Source organism: Montipora capricornis, chromosome 12 (assembly GCF_036669925.1).
Source record: "Montipora capricornis isolate CH-2021 chromosome 12, ASM3666992v2, whole genome shotgun sequence".
In the NCBI taxonomy this organism is placed as follows: domain Eukaryota; kingdom Metazoa; phylum Cnidaria; class Anthozoa; order Scleractinia; family Acroporidae; genus Montipora; species Montipora capricornis.
The window spans coordinates 18,468,421-18,485,367 of record NC_090894.1 but is presented as its reverse complement, the minus strand read 5'-3'; the positions used below and the strand labels follow the sequence as shown (position 1 = coordinate 18,485,367).

The following is a 16,947-nucleotide window of genomic DNA, read 5'->3' as shown; positions in this document are numbered from 1 at the left end:
AAATAAAGGATAATTCTATCGAGAAGGTCCTGAAAACCTTTTTCACAGGTATAAATCTACTCTTGTTGCAATGATAGTAACCTAAGATACTTAAATTACAATAAATGGCTGCAGCCTCAAAGAGGCATTTGCACGCAGCCAATCTTTGTGTCTGTGTCAGTTAATTGGGGAAGGGGTAGATATGTCCTGAAATGCATGAGTATTTTGATAAGGGTAATGAATTGTCCCCATTCTCGTCTCCCCAACTTGAACATTACGCACATCTGGGACTACAAATAATATTTATTATTTACCTCATAAAGTGTCTCCCAACTCCAGCCCTCAAGTGAAGCGAAACACCTGCATTTAACCGTAGCAAAAGAATCACTAACCCTTGCACTTTTGCCGACTAATTCCCGTTAAATTATTTGTCCCTGCTTCTACGAATGTCATTTAAGGGGATATTGGCCCATTAAAAAATACTTTAGAGAGGCGCAGTACGCTGATGATTTTGCCATCTTCACTGACTCAGCTGATGGATTGTAAATTCTTCTAACAGGTTATAATGACGTGGCTAAAAAAATGGGGTTGAACGTCAGTACCACGAAAAAGGAAACTGTGTATCGGTCTGGAAGCCGACGTTTTCATTGACGGTACCAAATTGAAGAACGTACGTCACTCTATTTAAATACCTTGGCAGTCAATGATGGACTCTTTCTTTCGGATATTACAATTTCAACCTTTTATAAATAAATTAACAGAAAATATTTACCCTATATTGGTAATATGAGCGATATTTTATTCCTCGCCTGAATTTTTTAGGCTCATCCTTGGTGTAAAAATCTGTGAAACTCACGGATGACGTAACACAAAGGAAAACAAATAAGCCAAAAAAACACCAAACAATGACCTAAACCTTCCACAAGCAAACAAAACAAAGAGAATGTTTCACAGGTTTTTACACCGAGGTAAACCCATTTTTTTTAGGATTACGAGAGCCCACTTACGCGTTACCGTGGGGGTATACCTGTATCCAATGTCTATGGGGTGACCTGCGGAAAAAACGTCTGAAACGTGGAAGCTTTATTGCTTGAATGTTTGCGGCGAGTGTGTAGTTCTTTTGGGTGGAAAGCCTTCATTTAAACACGTAACTGTTGGGGTTGACATGTGGACGTCAATGAGTTCAGTGGCATGTGAAATGCACTCTGACTTTTCGATATTCTACTGGCCACATTTGATCGATGTTCTGCACGGGGCTAGGAAAGATTCAATAGATACATGTACTTGACGAGAGCTACTCTTTCAAGGAAAGTTCTGGCTGTTTGAAAGTATATAACCACTGCATCGGAGAAGTTATTTGCATAGTAATTGTAAAGAGCTACTAAATCACGAAATTGCTTCCCTTGTTTTACGTTAATTCTTCCCACAATCACCGGACCCATGCTTTTAAAATTTTAATTATGTCTGTGAGGATTTGCCATTATGCACCTTCAGCTGATTGGTCTATGTTGCTCATTATCTATTCGTAAGGCATATTTATTCCGGAACTAGAAGCGGAAACTGGTGTTTGAACTGACTAATGAATGCTTGATTCAGGTGGAAAGCCTTCCTTCAGTTGACATCTCTGACATCAAGGCGCTTCTTATACCTTCAACCGCCTGAAAGTCATTTTTTGGTGTTTTCAGACTATAGCATTCAAACCCATTGATGCCATTCATTGTTGCTATATGAACATGTCGGTTGGCCGCATGCATTTTGTGTGTTTATGTTGCCCTGTTTCATGGTTATAATGGGACGCGAAAGTCTTTCAGCGAAAAAACAAGGTGAAAATGGCTGTTGTGTTGATGTTCTCATATCTAAAGACACCATTCTCTATGGGAGGTAAGCTCAAGTCGATTGTGTGGCTTTTAAAAAAGTTTGAACATTCTTCGGTCGCGGAAAAATGGTCCAAGTTTTCATTAGAATTTGGGTTTAATGGAGTGGGTCTATGTTATTCGACAGTTCAATTTGGCGCATAATAATCTCCCAAGTTAGGGCTTTTTGTCACTCATACGTAACTTTATCGCTTTCCCACGATGATTGTTATACAAGGAGACGTTTCAAAGAAACGACTACCTCGAAAATGCGGCATAAATTTTTAATTTTACGCACTAGATCCACATTGTAATGAAGTGTTCGCAAAAAAAATCGAATTAAGACTGTGCATCAAATAAAGGTCGTCGACATTTTCGCTTCGGAAGGCGTGAAAATAATATTCCTTTGTTATCAAATCCTCGTTTATTTTTGTGTTGGGTTTATGGTTTCTTTTAGGAATTTTTTCGATGATCTTACAGATGCCATGTACGCAAATTTATACTTTTGAAGACTGATTCTTTCAAGCTTGCTTTTATAAAGTTAAGCAAGTTTTCATCTATTGTGTTTGTCACTCTTTTTTTCTTCCTACTCTGATGGTTCTAAACTCAACTTTTGTGGTTTTATCAAACAGTTTTTGTTATTAATTCAAAATAGCAAGTCTTTAAAAATACTCTTGCACTGGCTAACTAGGTTCTGGATTACTTTTCGATCCATCAGGACTGCTTGAATGTCAACAATAAATTATTTATTCCACCTTGTACTGTATCGCGTGTGGATGTATTCTTGCTCGAACATTAATTTTGTAATTTCGCCTGTGCTACTTACTCCATACACCTATTCGCAAAGCCATATTCTGGAGGCCATTTACTCAGAAGCAAACTTTTTATGTTAAAAATATATGAAAATTTATACATGCACATGAGAACGCTCAACAGATCATTGTTTGTTTTTGAAACCCCCATATTTTATAGGAGAGGTCAGCGCTGGTTCTCATGAGAAAATGTTTTCAGAGCCATAACATTGGCCATGGTTTACAATTATTATGTTTCTTTCGCTGAGAGATAATTGGGCTTTCGGTGCTCTTGGAAATGTCGCTATCTCGAGCAGCTGCTCTGTGTAAGACCACAAGTCGAATGTTTCGAGTGAGACCAGCTGCGAAAATCTCTCGCAGATTTGTATGAAAGAGAAATAAAATTACTTTTCATTTATAGTACTTCTATTGGTTTGTACTAAAGAGAGAAATAGCAATCGAAACTGACAAGTTTATCATGTCAGTTTTTTTTTTGGTTGAACTGTGAAAAGTGTTTAATTGAGAAAGCAGCGAAAATGTCGCATGAAGCTCTTCCTAAAAAAGAAGTAAGGTCGTATTGGTTCGGCACAATAAAAGTGAGCATTTTATTTATTATCATGTTGTTTTATTTATAACTTGATGAATCACAGAGAGTTTGGCGTGTGAAAAAGAAAAGCATTTTCTTAATTTATTTAAGGCTGGTAATCAAAACCATAACAATCTCGTCTGTAAATTTATTTCTCACAGTTTAATATACTGGATTGATTTTTAACGACTGTCAATAATTTTAATTTATTCTCTAAGGCATATAATTATTTTCATTTCATACAATTCAGGTACTAGTCTATTCGAGGACATGTGAAACAATCAGAAAAAAAGTATTTCAGAAACTAGTTAATGGTCAATTAATTTGAAACATTGTTCTATATTTTACAGTGAGCCTTGCATTAATAACAGATTTGTCAGACATTCATGAGTCATGCATAATGTTTGATCTTTAAGAAGAAATTTGAATTGTCGTTTGTTATTTTACTCAAATGCGAAGGAAACAGTGTGCCAAGAGATTTCATGTGGAAAATATAAAATTTGCTGAAAACCTCGCCACAATAATGAACAAAATGTGGCAAATTGTCATGAGTTTTGTTATGGCTTCTTAGCATCCTTTTTTTTCACATCTCTGCAGTCTCAAATCAGTTTTGGGTGCAAGGAAGTTTTCTACAAGTATTTGCTGTCTTGTTGGCACGAGTAGTAATTTGTTCCATGAGCATTTCCATGCTAACCCACAAGGGCTACAGGTCAATAGCCCATGAGGCGAAGTTGAATGGGCCATTGACCTGTGGCCCATGAGGGCGAAGGGTCTAATTGTTTTAGTATCACCCAACTAGCTGGACAGAAAAGGCAATTATAAAGTTAGCTAATGCAAGTTGAAGAAATATTTATTTGGGAATAAAATGAAAGAAAGTGTCACGCTTTTCGCTACTCGAGGACTGTTACTAATAGTCCTCTAGTAGCCAATTAAAATGCAGGATTTGCGTTAGTTCACTAGTTGGGTGTGGATAAGGGTAAAGAGAGCTCTTTGTTCTAATCTGTTCTAATGCCCCCTCAAATTAAATCATAATTAAACAATGTCTAGAAGAATTTGTGGAACACTGATTGGTCTTTGTGTTTAAATATTTTGTGATGTATTTTTGTAAAAGAAATGAGCAGTGATAGCAAGGCTTGACTTAAGACAAAAGTCAGTTAAAAAAGTCTCCAAGTTGTGCATTTTTTTTTATCAGTGCCTATGAAAGGACAGAAACTCTAAAATCAAGCCACATAACATGTGTTAGTCCCACAGGGGTATTGTATGGATGTGCCATGATTGTACATTTAGACAGCTTGAACCCCATTTCATTTTTTTCTATAAGTGGTATGAACAAGTTGTATGACAAGATCAAAATCATAATGTTACATGCACTTACAAGAGGAGATTTCAGCAACTACTATGCACTCTTCTTTTAAATAATTATATATCTTTTTCACCTTTGATCTTTCCTTAGGTGGTTTGTAATCAGTTCCCAAACTGATCTATAGTGCTGATGGTGCCCCTGACCACTGGAAATGAATAGTTCAGGTAAATTATTATCAGAGCTCTCAAGTCTCATGCATTGGGCGTGAGTCTCATGCATTTCGATGCAATCTCACATTGACACAAGCATTTCTCAGGCACTAGCACTCTTCTGGTTGGTAACTCTACCTTCAAAGCTTTCAGAAGTGCTCATGAATTCCGAATTCATTTCCCTTACAGGCACCGAACTTCAGCCAATGCTCAATCTGTTTGTGTGCAACCAAATTCCTGTTTTTTCAGGACTTTCAGTGTATTATGACGTATAGGCCAATATGTAAGCTCAGGCTGACCATAATAACATGGGCTTCCTTATCACCTTAGCAAGCAGCATGGAAAAAACAAAATGGTGCATTTCCAGCAATTTGAGACATTTAAATTTCAAAAATTTCCCAGCACAACAAACACAGGACACCTGTGCATTTTAATGCACAATACATACATACATAACTTTATTTATACTCGAATCAATTGGAGCTTGTTAGGCCCCTAGCATATACAGTCAGCTAATGTGTTGAGTTAACAAATAATTTATGAAAATTAGTTGAGAAGTGAAAGTATTCGAGTCAAAAATCAGCTAAGGAATAAGCGGAGAATATACACATTAGGAAATTGAAAGGAAATAAAATTAATTAAATTATATATGACTAAATAATAAAACTAAATAGTATGAAAGCAAGAAGATTGAATAAAAGTCTATGTACAGCATAAATAGCAATTACAAGTATTGAATGTTATTTTTCAAAGTTTTTAATGGTGGGAGCAGTTCTTAGTTCATCCTGCCAGGAGTTCCACATCTTCGGACCATAGTACCTAAAAGTCTGGAGTCCATACTTAGACGTGTTTGCTCTTGGTAGAATAAGCTTCATTTTACCACACAGATCACATTTATTACTTCTTAATGACAGAAGACCACTAAAAGGTGTTGGTGTAGTTGCATAGGTGGCTTTGTATATGAGTATGTACATGTCCTGAATCCTTCTATTTTGCAGGCTTGGCATATTTGCCTTTGCTAGTAATTCATTATAGCAGCAAGCATCTCACTCTTTGGAAACTTTAAGACTTGAGAGCTCTGCATTAAGAATGTCATAATTGCAAATATATGTGCCATGCTCCAGGTAATCCACTGCCAGTGGCATATGCGCTCTTGAGTGCCATATTCTTCCCCCAGTCTCTATGTCCAGAAAAGGGAAAGACGTAAAGCATACACGCACACTCACTTGGTCGCCCATAGGCGGATGGCCACATGACTCCTCTAGACTGTACTCTTTCATCAAACAAGATATCTCATTAACACTTGATGTTCCTGTGTCCCTCTTTAGCATTGCGATGTAGTCTTGCTTGGGCCTACCTCTCCCTTAATGTCCATGTGTTGGGTCCCATAACACTAAGCGAGTGAGTGGGTGCTGAGCTCTGGGTGTCTATAACAGTGTCTAGCTATTTGTAGTCTTCTGGCAGTGTTCTTGTTGCTTACATAGGGTAGAGTACTTTTAAAGCAGAATTGTGCAGATTAAAAAAACTTCCTTTACTGTAGTACAGGTTATTCATCATACTCTCGCAGCAAAAGCTGAATTACTGTAGTGGTCGAACAGTAAAATTATATACATCACATACATTTAAACATAGCGCATGGTGATAAAACTCCTGAACCTTTCGGTACGCGCGTTCACCTTTACATCTCTAGCTGACCCAGATCTTAATGTGTAGCCATGGCTAACTTTCTCTTATGGGTGGGGTCTCCTTAGCCATACTAAAAAACTTAGCTGACAGATTTGCACGGCAGGCTTCAAGAGAGAGAAGACCAGTACTAATAAGTGAAGCCTCATATTCAACGAAGGGACAAATTATCCTTAATGCTCTCCTCTGCACCGACTCAATAACGTTACTAAGGTACCCAGGAAGGGCGGACCACACTGGCGTGCCGTATTCTAGAACAGACTGGATCAAAGAACAATAAATGCGAACAAGATCTGCTTGCTGAACGCCAGCCTTCCTGAGTACCCTTAATGAATGTAGTCGTTTGGTGGCCTTCTTAACGATGAAGTCAACATGCTCATTCCAGGACAAGTCAGAACTAATGTAGACCCCTAGGAGCCTGTAGTTGTCAACTCGCTTGGCTACTGCGTCACCAACCACTAAGGGCTGGAGGTTACCGCATTGGCATTTTAAGAAGTCTCCATCTCCTTACAATGTTTTGGATTAAGTCGTGTCCCTCTACAAGTTGCGAACTCATTGATTTCGTTAACTAAGATTTGTAGATAAGTCGGGTTACACCGAGGCACAACCTCGCAGATGATGGTAACATCTACATACTTGGCACGTAGTGGCCAGGAGGAAACTAATCGGTTAACAAGGATTGCAAAGAGCATAGGGGCTAATTTAGTCCCCTGGGGAATACCACCAAGGGAAAAAACTGCATTTTGGCATAACACTATTCCAGAGAATTTTATGTGGTATAAAGCTTCCTCTGAAAAGACTCTGACACAAATTCAGGTGATATTTATGGAAATATGATTTGAAAGTTGGGTGTCGTGTATATTGCGTAGTTTCCAGTTCCGTCCTGCAGTTGTCGTGTTGGTAGTACCCAGGCCACCCTATTAAAAAAAGGGACAGTGATTTTACGTTCGGGGGATTTTAGCTGTTTAGTTTAGTTGCTTCGCTGATAAACATGAGAGTTCTTATAATCTACGCCTCAGTTTTTTGATAGAAAACCACAACATTGGGAAAGCTTAACACTCCCCAGCTGAAGATGAAGTCAATGGCATGCAGTCACACACAGTTTATTTGTTTAATCTCATGAGTGGGTGATGTCATTTTTTTCTCAATGTAGTTGTCTTAAAGGATTTAACAGTTAGCAATTGAGAACCATTTTATATAGGAAATGTCTAGTTTAAATAAATTAATTAATTAAATAATTAATTGTTAGTACTAATTTAATTATTGAACTGCAAATATGACATCAAGTAAAGCTATGATCCTTGCAGTTATGAACGCAATTTTAGCAATTGCGTAGAGAAGCGGCAAAAATTAAGGACTTTAACAGGGATTGAACCCATGACCTCGCAATAGACCTCTTTACAGTAGTGTGCTTAGTTACCTGGCCTTTAAATGAAAGTGAGGCTGGTGTTGACCTTGTTATGATACAGACCTCCCTCCTTTTCTTATGTTAAGGATGTTGTTGTCATGCTAATTGGTAAGAATTTACATAAGAAAAACAGTGAGGTAAACAAGTATCAAAACAAGGTCAACTCCAGTCTCGCTTTCATTCACAGACCACGTATCTAAGCACACAACTGTAAAATGGACAATGCCGATGTGGTGCTCTAACCAACTGAGCTATGAATAGAATAGCATAGAATTTTATTTACTCAGTTTATAGTTAATATACAATTTAAAGTTGGATACAAACAAATAAATAGATAAAATAATCATAATTACAATTTTAATTAATTAAATAGTTGAGCCTAGGAGCTAAATAAACTGTTGAAGTCCTGACTTTTTCACGCTTCTCTACGCCACTCGCATCTGTGAACATCTCGCCTCCGACAAACATTCCGACATCTTTAAGCACTTGAGAGGTTCTGAAAAATGTCGCTCCCTTTGTTCAGAAGATTGCTTTAAAATCCTCCACTCTGCTTCCACACGTTTCCAATTGAAAATTAAAGAAGCCATGCATATCCTTTGGGAGCAGCCATCTTTAAATTCCCAAGTCAAACATCTTAATTTATCCCTTTCATACTAATTAGTCTCTCTTCTTAGCTTAAATAGTTTAATTTTTTTTTTTCTGTTCTCACCTTCATCATTAATTATTCATGTTATATCTCACTTTGTTACACTACTTATTGCACAACTTCACTTTATTCCTCATTGTACAACTGACAATGGATGATGTTTCATTCGAAACATGTCTTGATTAAATATGAACTTCAAAAACACTGTTTGGTTCATCAAAGTGAAATCGCTAAAATTGCGTTCATAGCTGCAACGATCATAGCTTTACTTTCATATCCGCAGTTAAATATCTGATTCACTTCATATATCATTTCGTCCATTTAAACACAAATTCAGATCCTTAAATTGCTACTGAGGACAATTAATTTTATTTATTGAAACTGGACATTTCCAACATAATATGGTTCTTATTAATTTGCTGATTTTGAAATCCTTTAAGGCAACTGGTTGTTTTTATTATTGACGTTTTTAGGCCTAGGTTAGCTATATTGAATATGTAGGTTTGCATTTGTATTGGTAAAACAGAGACCTGAGACCTCTGTTTTGTATCTACCCATATTTTTGCTACCTTGTTGTTCCTTAGCTTATTCACATCATAAAGGACATTTCTTCTTCAAGGTGTTAAGATCAGGTGGTTTTGTATGTGTCTAGTTTTTCTGTTTTTTTGTGAGTAGTCCTTCCCATTTTCTGTGCTTGGTTTGTTTGTTCATGACAGTGCAAAGAGCAGTATTTTATGATTGGTGGTGAAACAATAATAATATTATTATTATGATGCCAATAAACTTGAACCATGAAACTTTCCCCGCAGATCAAGATCTGCATCAATCTTCGTTTCCCAACATTTTTGCTAGCAAGGACTTTTCAATGTTCTTCCAATTCGTGGTAAAAGAAAACTCTTTTTTTCTTTGCTGTTTTTGTAACTATTTTTACCTCATAGTAGTCTTTTTGTTTTAGTGGTGGTGGCAGCTGGCTTAGCAACTGGTATTCCAGTTGTGGTTCTTGTGTCGATATACGTGGTATATTGCTGCTGCCGGCGTAAGCTTGAGGATCGTTCACAAGAGCCTCGTCTTTGGCGAAGGGATGCGCATACCTGTCGTGACCCCTATATTCCACCTTTTGTACCAAGGATTGTACAGAAATTTGTGCAGCATTCTCATCATGGAACTCGTAAAAGTAGCAGTGCAACTTCAATACAGACATCGCCTGTAGAAGAAAAATCATTTTTTAGTGAAGATTCAGGATCGTACCGAACAGCCCCAGATGATTCTGGCTTGCCAGAAAAAAGGCACAGTCTGGGAAGTTTTGAGGCTCTTAATGTGCCAACAGTTAGGAGAACTTCACTTCTTCAACTTAGTACATCCAGTGGAGAAAGCTCTGAAAGTATCTACGAGCAAAGAAAGAGCTCGGATGTTAAGTCCCCAAGAAATTTTCCAAAAAGTAGTAGCAAGTCATTTGAATTTGTAAGGCCTATTCCTGTGAAGCCGCTCATAACAATCACGCGAGTAGAATCTAGAGATGACATGAGTACCACAAAAGCTCATGTACCCGATGCAGATCCCAGTGGACAGAGTCATTCTGATTCACAAGTTTTGCCAATCAGGAGGTCTCCTAAGCCTTCTCGTAGCTTAGATAATGTATCAGTACCCTCAAGATCAAGTCAGGAGAGAAAGAGAAGTACAGACAGGAGTTTGGGAGGAACTGGAAAAAAAAAAGAAAGTACTAGTGGTGTTGAGGGTGATCAGAGCAAACAAGCAACACCTGCCAGGATCCCTGTGAACATTCCTTCCAAAGTTATACACTCGCGCAAGGATGGTAGACGTAGAAGTTCCCACAGTGGATTGGGGAGACTGAACGTAGCCCTGCATTACAAGCAGACAACATGTGACTTGTTCATAAAGGTAGTCCTTAATTGTCTTTATATATCTGTAGAAAGATCCAACCATTATTGTACTTTTCATTTAATCTGTGACTCTCTGGTTCAAATTCGTCTTTGTCATCAATCATTGCAGTAGTTAACCTAGTCAAAAGTTGATGCTGAATTATCACTGCAAATATGGTTCCTAACCCCCTTGTATTGTGGGAGAGTTGGAATAATTATTTAGAAGTGGGCATCATAATTTGTTTGTTATTTTTATTGGACCTAGATTCTCCAAGCACGGGAATTACCCCCTAAGGACCTACGTAACAACACTTCTTCACCCTACATACGAGTATATGCACTTCCATCAAGAAGGCATAACCACAGGACTACAGTGATTGAGAAGAACTTGCATCCTGTGTGGAATGAACTGTTCATCATCAGTGGACTTACGCTGTCTGACATACGACAACTTGCGTTACAATTTCTCGTCATTCATCATCAACCTGTGTCACGCAATGTTGTTATAGGAGAAGTGATTCTGACATTGGGTACAATGGATCTATCAGGCGACGAAGTTAATGTCTGGAAGGAATTGAGACCACACCACTTCCAGAATGTAAGCCGAAAATAATTATAGTGTCCTACAGTATAATCAAAGTGATGTCTTTAATTGAAGATTGTTGAAATATTCTCTACATGCTTAGCCAAACATGCAATGAAAAATTTATTGACCGAGCGGTAATGGAAATAACTTTTTTAAAATGCATATTTAACAGGTTATAAAGCTCATACATGTGACGTTTTATCGGTGTTTTGATAGGCTGTTAGGAATTATTACTGAGTTTTTGAAATTATATGAGAGTTGTGAAAAGGATAAAGAATGGAAGTGTGGGCTCAGTTGTTTGATCGGCAGATATAGATTTACATTTACCAAACAAATGCATGACCACCTTGCGAATGAGCAGTAGTCATCTAATTCCAAATTGATATTGAACAACTACGGCAGCGTTTGTATTCGATCTAAATGCATTGAATCTGTTATATCATTGGGCAACTAATATTGAACCTAAAATTCTTGAGTAATAGGCAGGAATTGTTGCTACAACGTTTCATGTTAAATTTACTTTCGAATTCAGTCTTAAAAGAGTGGCATGGTTCAGGTGTCATTTCCAAAACCTTATAATCCAATTTCGTCAATGGATTCCTCAGCAGTAACCACACCCATGCACCCTCAATCTTATTATTGCTTATCTTTTTGACACTTATTTCATTTTCCCAATTGAGCAAACGTGGGAATAAATACATGTTATTGAAATTGCATCCATCGGAAATTCGGAAAAACTCCGAGCGCCAGATGGGATTTCAAGCCATGACCTTCCATGATCTAGTTGGATGCAAAATAATTGCGAGAAGCAGTTCTAGTCACCCTTGGTCACCATTGAGTCTCCAGTAGTTGAGTGGTTAGAGCTCCCGTCTTGATCACGGAGAGTCACGGGTTCAAATCCCATCTGGAACTCGGATTTTTTTTCCGAGATTTCAATGGATGCAGTTTCAATAAGGTAACATACATTTCATTTTTTTTATCTTTTTTTTTTTGTTTTGTATGTGTGTCTTTTATGAAACCTGACAATTAATCCAATTTCATTCATGTATCAAAGTTTTTTTTCCATTTCAGATACTCGGAGAGTTGCATTTATCTGTATGTCATCAGCCTCTTTCTAGTAAACTGTCTGTAACTATTTTAGAAGCAAGGAACTTACCAAAGATTAGCAGCCTTAATATTGGAGGTATTTGGATACACTGCATGGTTTACACACACTAGTTTTCCCTCTAATTTTGTTTCTGGGCACTCCTTAAACATCCCAGTGAATTAAAATTTTTCTAATTTTTACTACGGTATTAACCAAGGTGAGAATTGAGTCGCTTTGTCAGAACGCTCCAATTTACTTTAAACAATGCAAATATTTTTTGAAGGCTTTTTACTGACTGCGCACAGGAAATAGGATATGCTAACTCTGTCCAACATTTATTATTTGATTTTTAAAGACCAACAAAAGTACATGTACATCCAAACCTATCATTTGTATTCCTTTATGTTCTTTAATTTCAGATCCATATGTCAAACTAGAACTTTTCTCAACCAACCACCGGCTTGCAAAGAAAAAGACTCGTGTGAAGAAGAAAACAGTAAATCCCAAGTTTGCTCAAACATTTACATTTGATTTGGGAGGAAAGATGTCACTTGATCACATGACCTTGATGTGCACAGTAATGGTTCAAGACTCAAGTGGATGTCATGAGCGCATCGGTCAGGTTGTGTTAAGTACTGCTGCAGGAGATGGACCAGAGTTTGATCACTGGAGTCAGGTTGTATGTAATCCACACTGCCCAATTGATCAGTGGCACGTGATCCATGAATAGGGCTTGTAAGTTGTGTTAACTAGGAAGAGAAAAAAATATTGATATTAACCCTTTCAAAAGACTGTTTATCAAATAGAAGATGAAAACAACATTGAAATGCATATGTTGAAGTTTAAAAAAGAATTCAGATTAAAATAATCTTCACCGATTTCGACAATTATTTGGTATTTCCAAATTCAAAGGGGCTCAGAGATCTTTTCTTCTAGCCTTCATTAATTTACAAGTAAAAACTGGTGGGATGATTGTTTACACGAGGAGCAATGTACGTTAGATTTCCAGCTATATCTAAGACTAAGTGTGGAAATATGAGTGAAGAATCCATTTTCCATCATGGCATCCAGTTACTAATCCATACCAATAAAAGACAGTAAATCGGTGCAGAATCATTATAGGTGGCCACAAGTAACTTTAACTGCGCCGTTTTTTTTTCGGATATCCATTGAACTAGAAACACCTTTTAGTATTCCACCAACATATCTATCTCGGGTGCTACAAGAAGAAGAAGGCATAGCAATGTGCATGTGAGTTGAAATCATTTAAACCTGGTTTTATTTTGAGCTACACCAATGTGCCTTTATGTGAAGCCAAGGAGTTACAGGTATTTTTTCTCCCTTTTTTGTCCTATTGTCTTCGTTACTCGAATATAAGACAAATATACAAATATAACATCGTCTTTTGCAGGAAATGTTTGGCATATTAATTTTTATGACAAGAAAACAGGTTACCCAAATGACATCAACATTTTGATTACATGATTTGCTCAACTTTCTATCACGATTGATAGAAGACTTTTCCTGGGCTGAAAGCATGATCAAACGACTGAATGTGCTTACCATTGAAATATGACTTATAAAACCTGAGACTGGCCAAGCGTGGGCCTCAAAATGGACTTGGAAACTTGAGGTTGGTCCATTGGTGCAGAAATTACCAGCGTTGGGTTTCTAAATGAAAATAAGGAGTATCTCAGAAGGTGATCCACAATTTCCAATCGTATTCTGCGAAATTCATATTTACAGAATTTTTGTTCTAATGTTAAGCACTCAAACAGTCAGGTTAAGAAAACTGTTTTCCAAGATCAGATTTTATGAGTTTTTTTGGACAAAGAGTATCGTTGATCTCCAACCTCGAGTGAGCCCGCGGTGTTTCTAACATGCCCCATTTACACGTTGGTAGGAGGATGTTAACCCGGACTCTCAACACGGCTGGAAATCGAGGCTAAGAGTATCCCAATTTGATTCTTAGTTACTTTTAGTTACATTTATTTTTTATTTTTTTACTTTTAGTTACTTAGTTACTTTTCCTCCTGTCCAGAGTACTCGCGACTTGGTCCCTCGATTTCGCTCGCTCGCTCTCTTTCGCAGTCGACTTGTGGCAAGTCTAGCTACATGGCAGCTACGTTACTTAGCTTTTATCGATGGGTAGACGATTTTTTTCTCTTTCCGTGAAAAGCAAGGGGAAATGGGTTTGAGGACGGATGATTGTTAAGAAGGGTAACTAGATCTAGACTATGTTCATGTGAAAGATGAGTATCAAGTATTTATGAGTCAATGAGTCAGTGAGTTAGTACAGTTACCCTAACCCATAAAATGAAAGCTCATTGACTCATTGACCATTTGACTCATAAATCATGGGACCTCGTGAGAGATGGATAAAATGTTTTTTGCTAAGAATCTTTCGCTCTGCCTCGTCGCTGGATACGACTTTTTAAAAGGTTAGCAAAAACAAACAGAGTTCACAATGAACCGGCTAGTGTCTTTCTGCACCTCAATAGTCCACCTTGAAAAAAGGAAGAAACAAATCCTGGGGATATTAGTTTTGTCAGAGTAGGAGATTGACTTCAGGATATTGGGTGGTCAGTGCTTCGTAAAAATTAAAAAACCCCGTGACTCAGTGTTAACCATACATTAGCAGAGGTGCCGGTTAAACGAGAAAGAGGTCTCTGCTTTTGCTGGATATAGATGCTAACCTGTGGAAGCTGTCGTATTTCAGGGTTATTGGAGATGGTAAATTGTAAATCAGTCGGTTATAGAGTGTTTTCACGTGACGTTACGGCGCCCATGTTGGTGTCCCCAACTAATCCTCCGAGAATTGAGCTCTATTATCATGCAAACGCTTTCCTTTGTTTCGGTGGAAAAACAGGGTTACTCATCACGTGAGTGAAAACACTCTATACGTGTGGGTGCAAATTTGTCTGTGCCTCTTGCACTAGGCTGCGTGGAGCAAATACTACCAAAACAGTCTTTTTTTTCTGCGAGGCAGTTTAGGTCGTTGCAATGAACATGGAATTTTTTGTGGAATCAATTAGGATATTTATTAATCATTTTAAAATTTTCATCGATTTATGGTTTGCGCCGCCACGGTACATGCTGTAAAGTAGTCCTTAAATGACTTAAGTTAAAGAGGTTGAGGTATTTTATGCTCTTGAAACAATAAAGGATAGTTTTGCAGTGCTGGCGAAAAGCAAATGTATACTGCGAGAAAAAGCTATGACATATCCAGAAAACAGATATCTATATTATTGTACGTATAAATTGGTTGAAAGATCATATCATCTTGACCTTTTAGGCCTTCGAAGAGAATAAGCGAAGCTTGCTTTGCTTTGTTAACATGTGCTGGTCGTACGAAGGCTTAAAAAATCAACTGATGACAACTGATCCAAAGTGGAAAAATTAACAAATTATTTATTTTGGAAATATTTGTCTCGTGGAAAGATCTTTTAGGTATTTATTGAAGACACTATGTAATATCGTATTTAGTTATTAAAACTGATGGAATAAAGTTATATTGTGGATTGTGGATTGTGGATCTAATAAATATATTTGGAAGCATGTGAACTTACTTCATTGTCTTTGTTTATATTCTGTTTACTGGCCGATTGGCTTGTTTCCTCCTCTCGGAAGATTCTTTCGGGCATACGTTTCTTTAGAGTACTATTGGGAGTATCCTACAAGTCCTTTTGTGCGCCACTCGTGCCCGGCATATCGCGATCGTAAGCCCTTTGTGCTTAATGGTGCTTAATCGTCCCCTGGTCGTCGCCTGTTCCTCACAGTCAGCTGTTTGACTCATGTGGGCTTCGTGTCAAAACGATAAATGTGGTTTTAATTACATCAGATTGTATCGCTAAATGAATTGCTTTTTTCTTAAGTGTTTTTTTAGGGCTTAATGACTGTCAATTTTAAAAGGCTTTTGGCTGATCTTTCCAAGCTATCAACTATAGTTTCAACGAACGAAATGATACATGAATGAATCATACATTGAACTTCGGATATGTGATCAAGTGAAGCTATGATCGTCGCAGTTATGAACGCAATTTTAGCAACTGCGTAGAGACCTCGCGAGGTCACGGGTTCAAACCCTAACCTGTTTAGGGCTTCTCTACTCAATTGCTGAAATTGCGTTCATAACTGGGACGATCATAAGCTTCACTTAACAGCTATAGTTCGTTAGTGGGTATTCCCTCTAGATAATTTATTACGCTCAAGCATGGTAAAAGGAAATTGATCTTTAATTATTTCTGTCTACGATTGTTGAAGTAGACGTTTACTATCCTCCCTGAAAATGAATTTGAGAATGGTGACCGGTTAATCAACACAATCAATTCCATGTCGCCTTTTCAAAAACCCAACAGTTAGTATGTGCCTCGGTGGTGCAGCTTGTGGGTGAATTTTGCCACTCGGATGTCTCTTGCACAAACACGTGGTACTGCGTGCTCTGGAATTGAGAGATTTAAAAAGCGAGAAAGATGTGCGCAGTGGGGTTCTTTCCTCATATTAAAAATATAAAGCAACACTGACTTGCATGTTTTATGTTTCGTATAATAGTTTTAGACCAGACGAGACCGCAATACCGCCGGGAAACGTCTGCAAAGAGTGTTGGATTTGTTCGTTGACGTTTTATGTTAGAGACTTTCCTGAACAAGGATTGTGATTTATAGTCGTCCTTTATGGTCGAGAAGACTTGAAACTCATTTTCAAATGAGTGTTCGAGCCCACAACCTCCCTTACAAAAGGCAAGTGGGTGTTTTAGCGAAAAGCCCCAGTAAATGGGGATAGCAAGGGATGAATATATTTCTAATTGATTTAAATAGTTGTTTATGCTGTAAATAAGAGACTTTTCGCGCTCTTTCCACAATCCTTTTTGTCAACATTGTAAGTTAAGAGGCAGTGTGGCCTTAGGGCGCTTGCCTTGAGATTCGGAGATGCCGGG

General features: G+C 37.8%; 1 protein-coding gene across 1 annotated transcript; it reads left to right on the top strand.

The window, feature by feature from the left end:
- The first annotated feature begins 919 nt into the window (after positions 1-919).
- Positions 920-15,575, top strand: LOC138026223 (synaptotagmin-7-like). The gene is made up of 6 exons (XM_068873462.1): positions 920-1,860; positions 4,663-4,736; positions 9,414-10,357; positions 10,604-10,936; positions 11,996-12,107; positions 12,431-15,575. Exons 2-6 carry the CDS (start codon positions 4,724-4,726, stop codon positions 12,739-12,741), a joined length of 1,713 nt encoding a protein of 570 aa, XP_068729563.1. The 5' UTR covers positions 920-1,860; positions 4,663-4,723; the 3' UTR covers positions 12,742-15,575.
- The last annotated feature ends 1,372 nt before the right edge of the window (positions 15,576-16,947 follow it).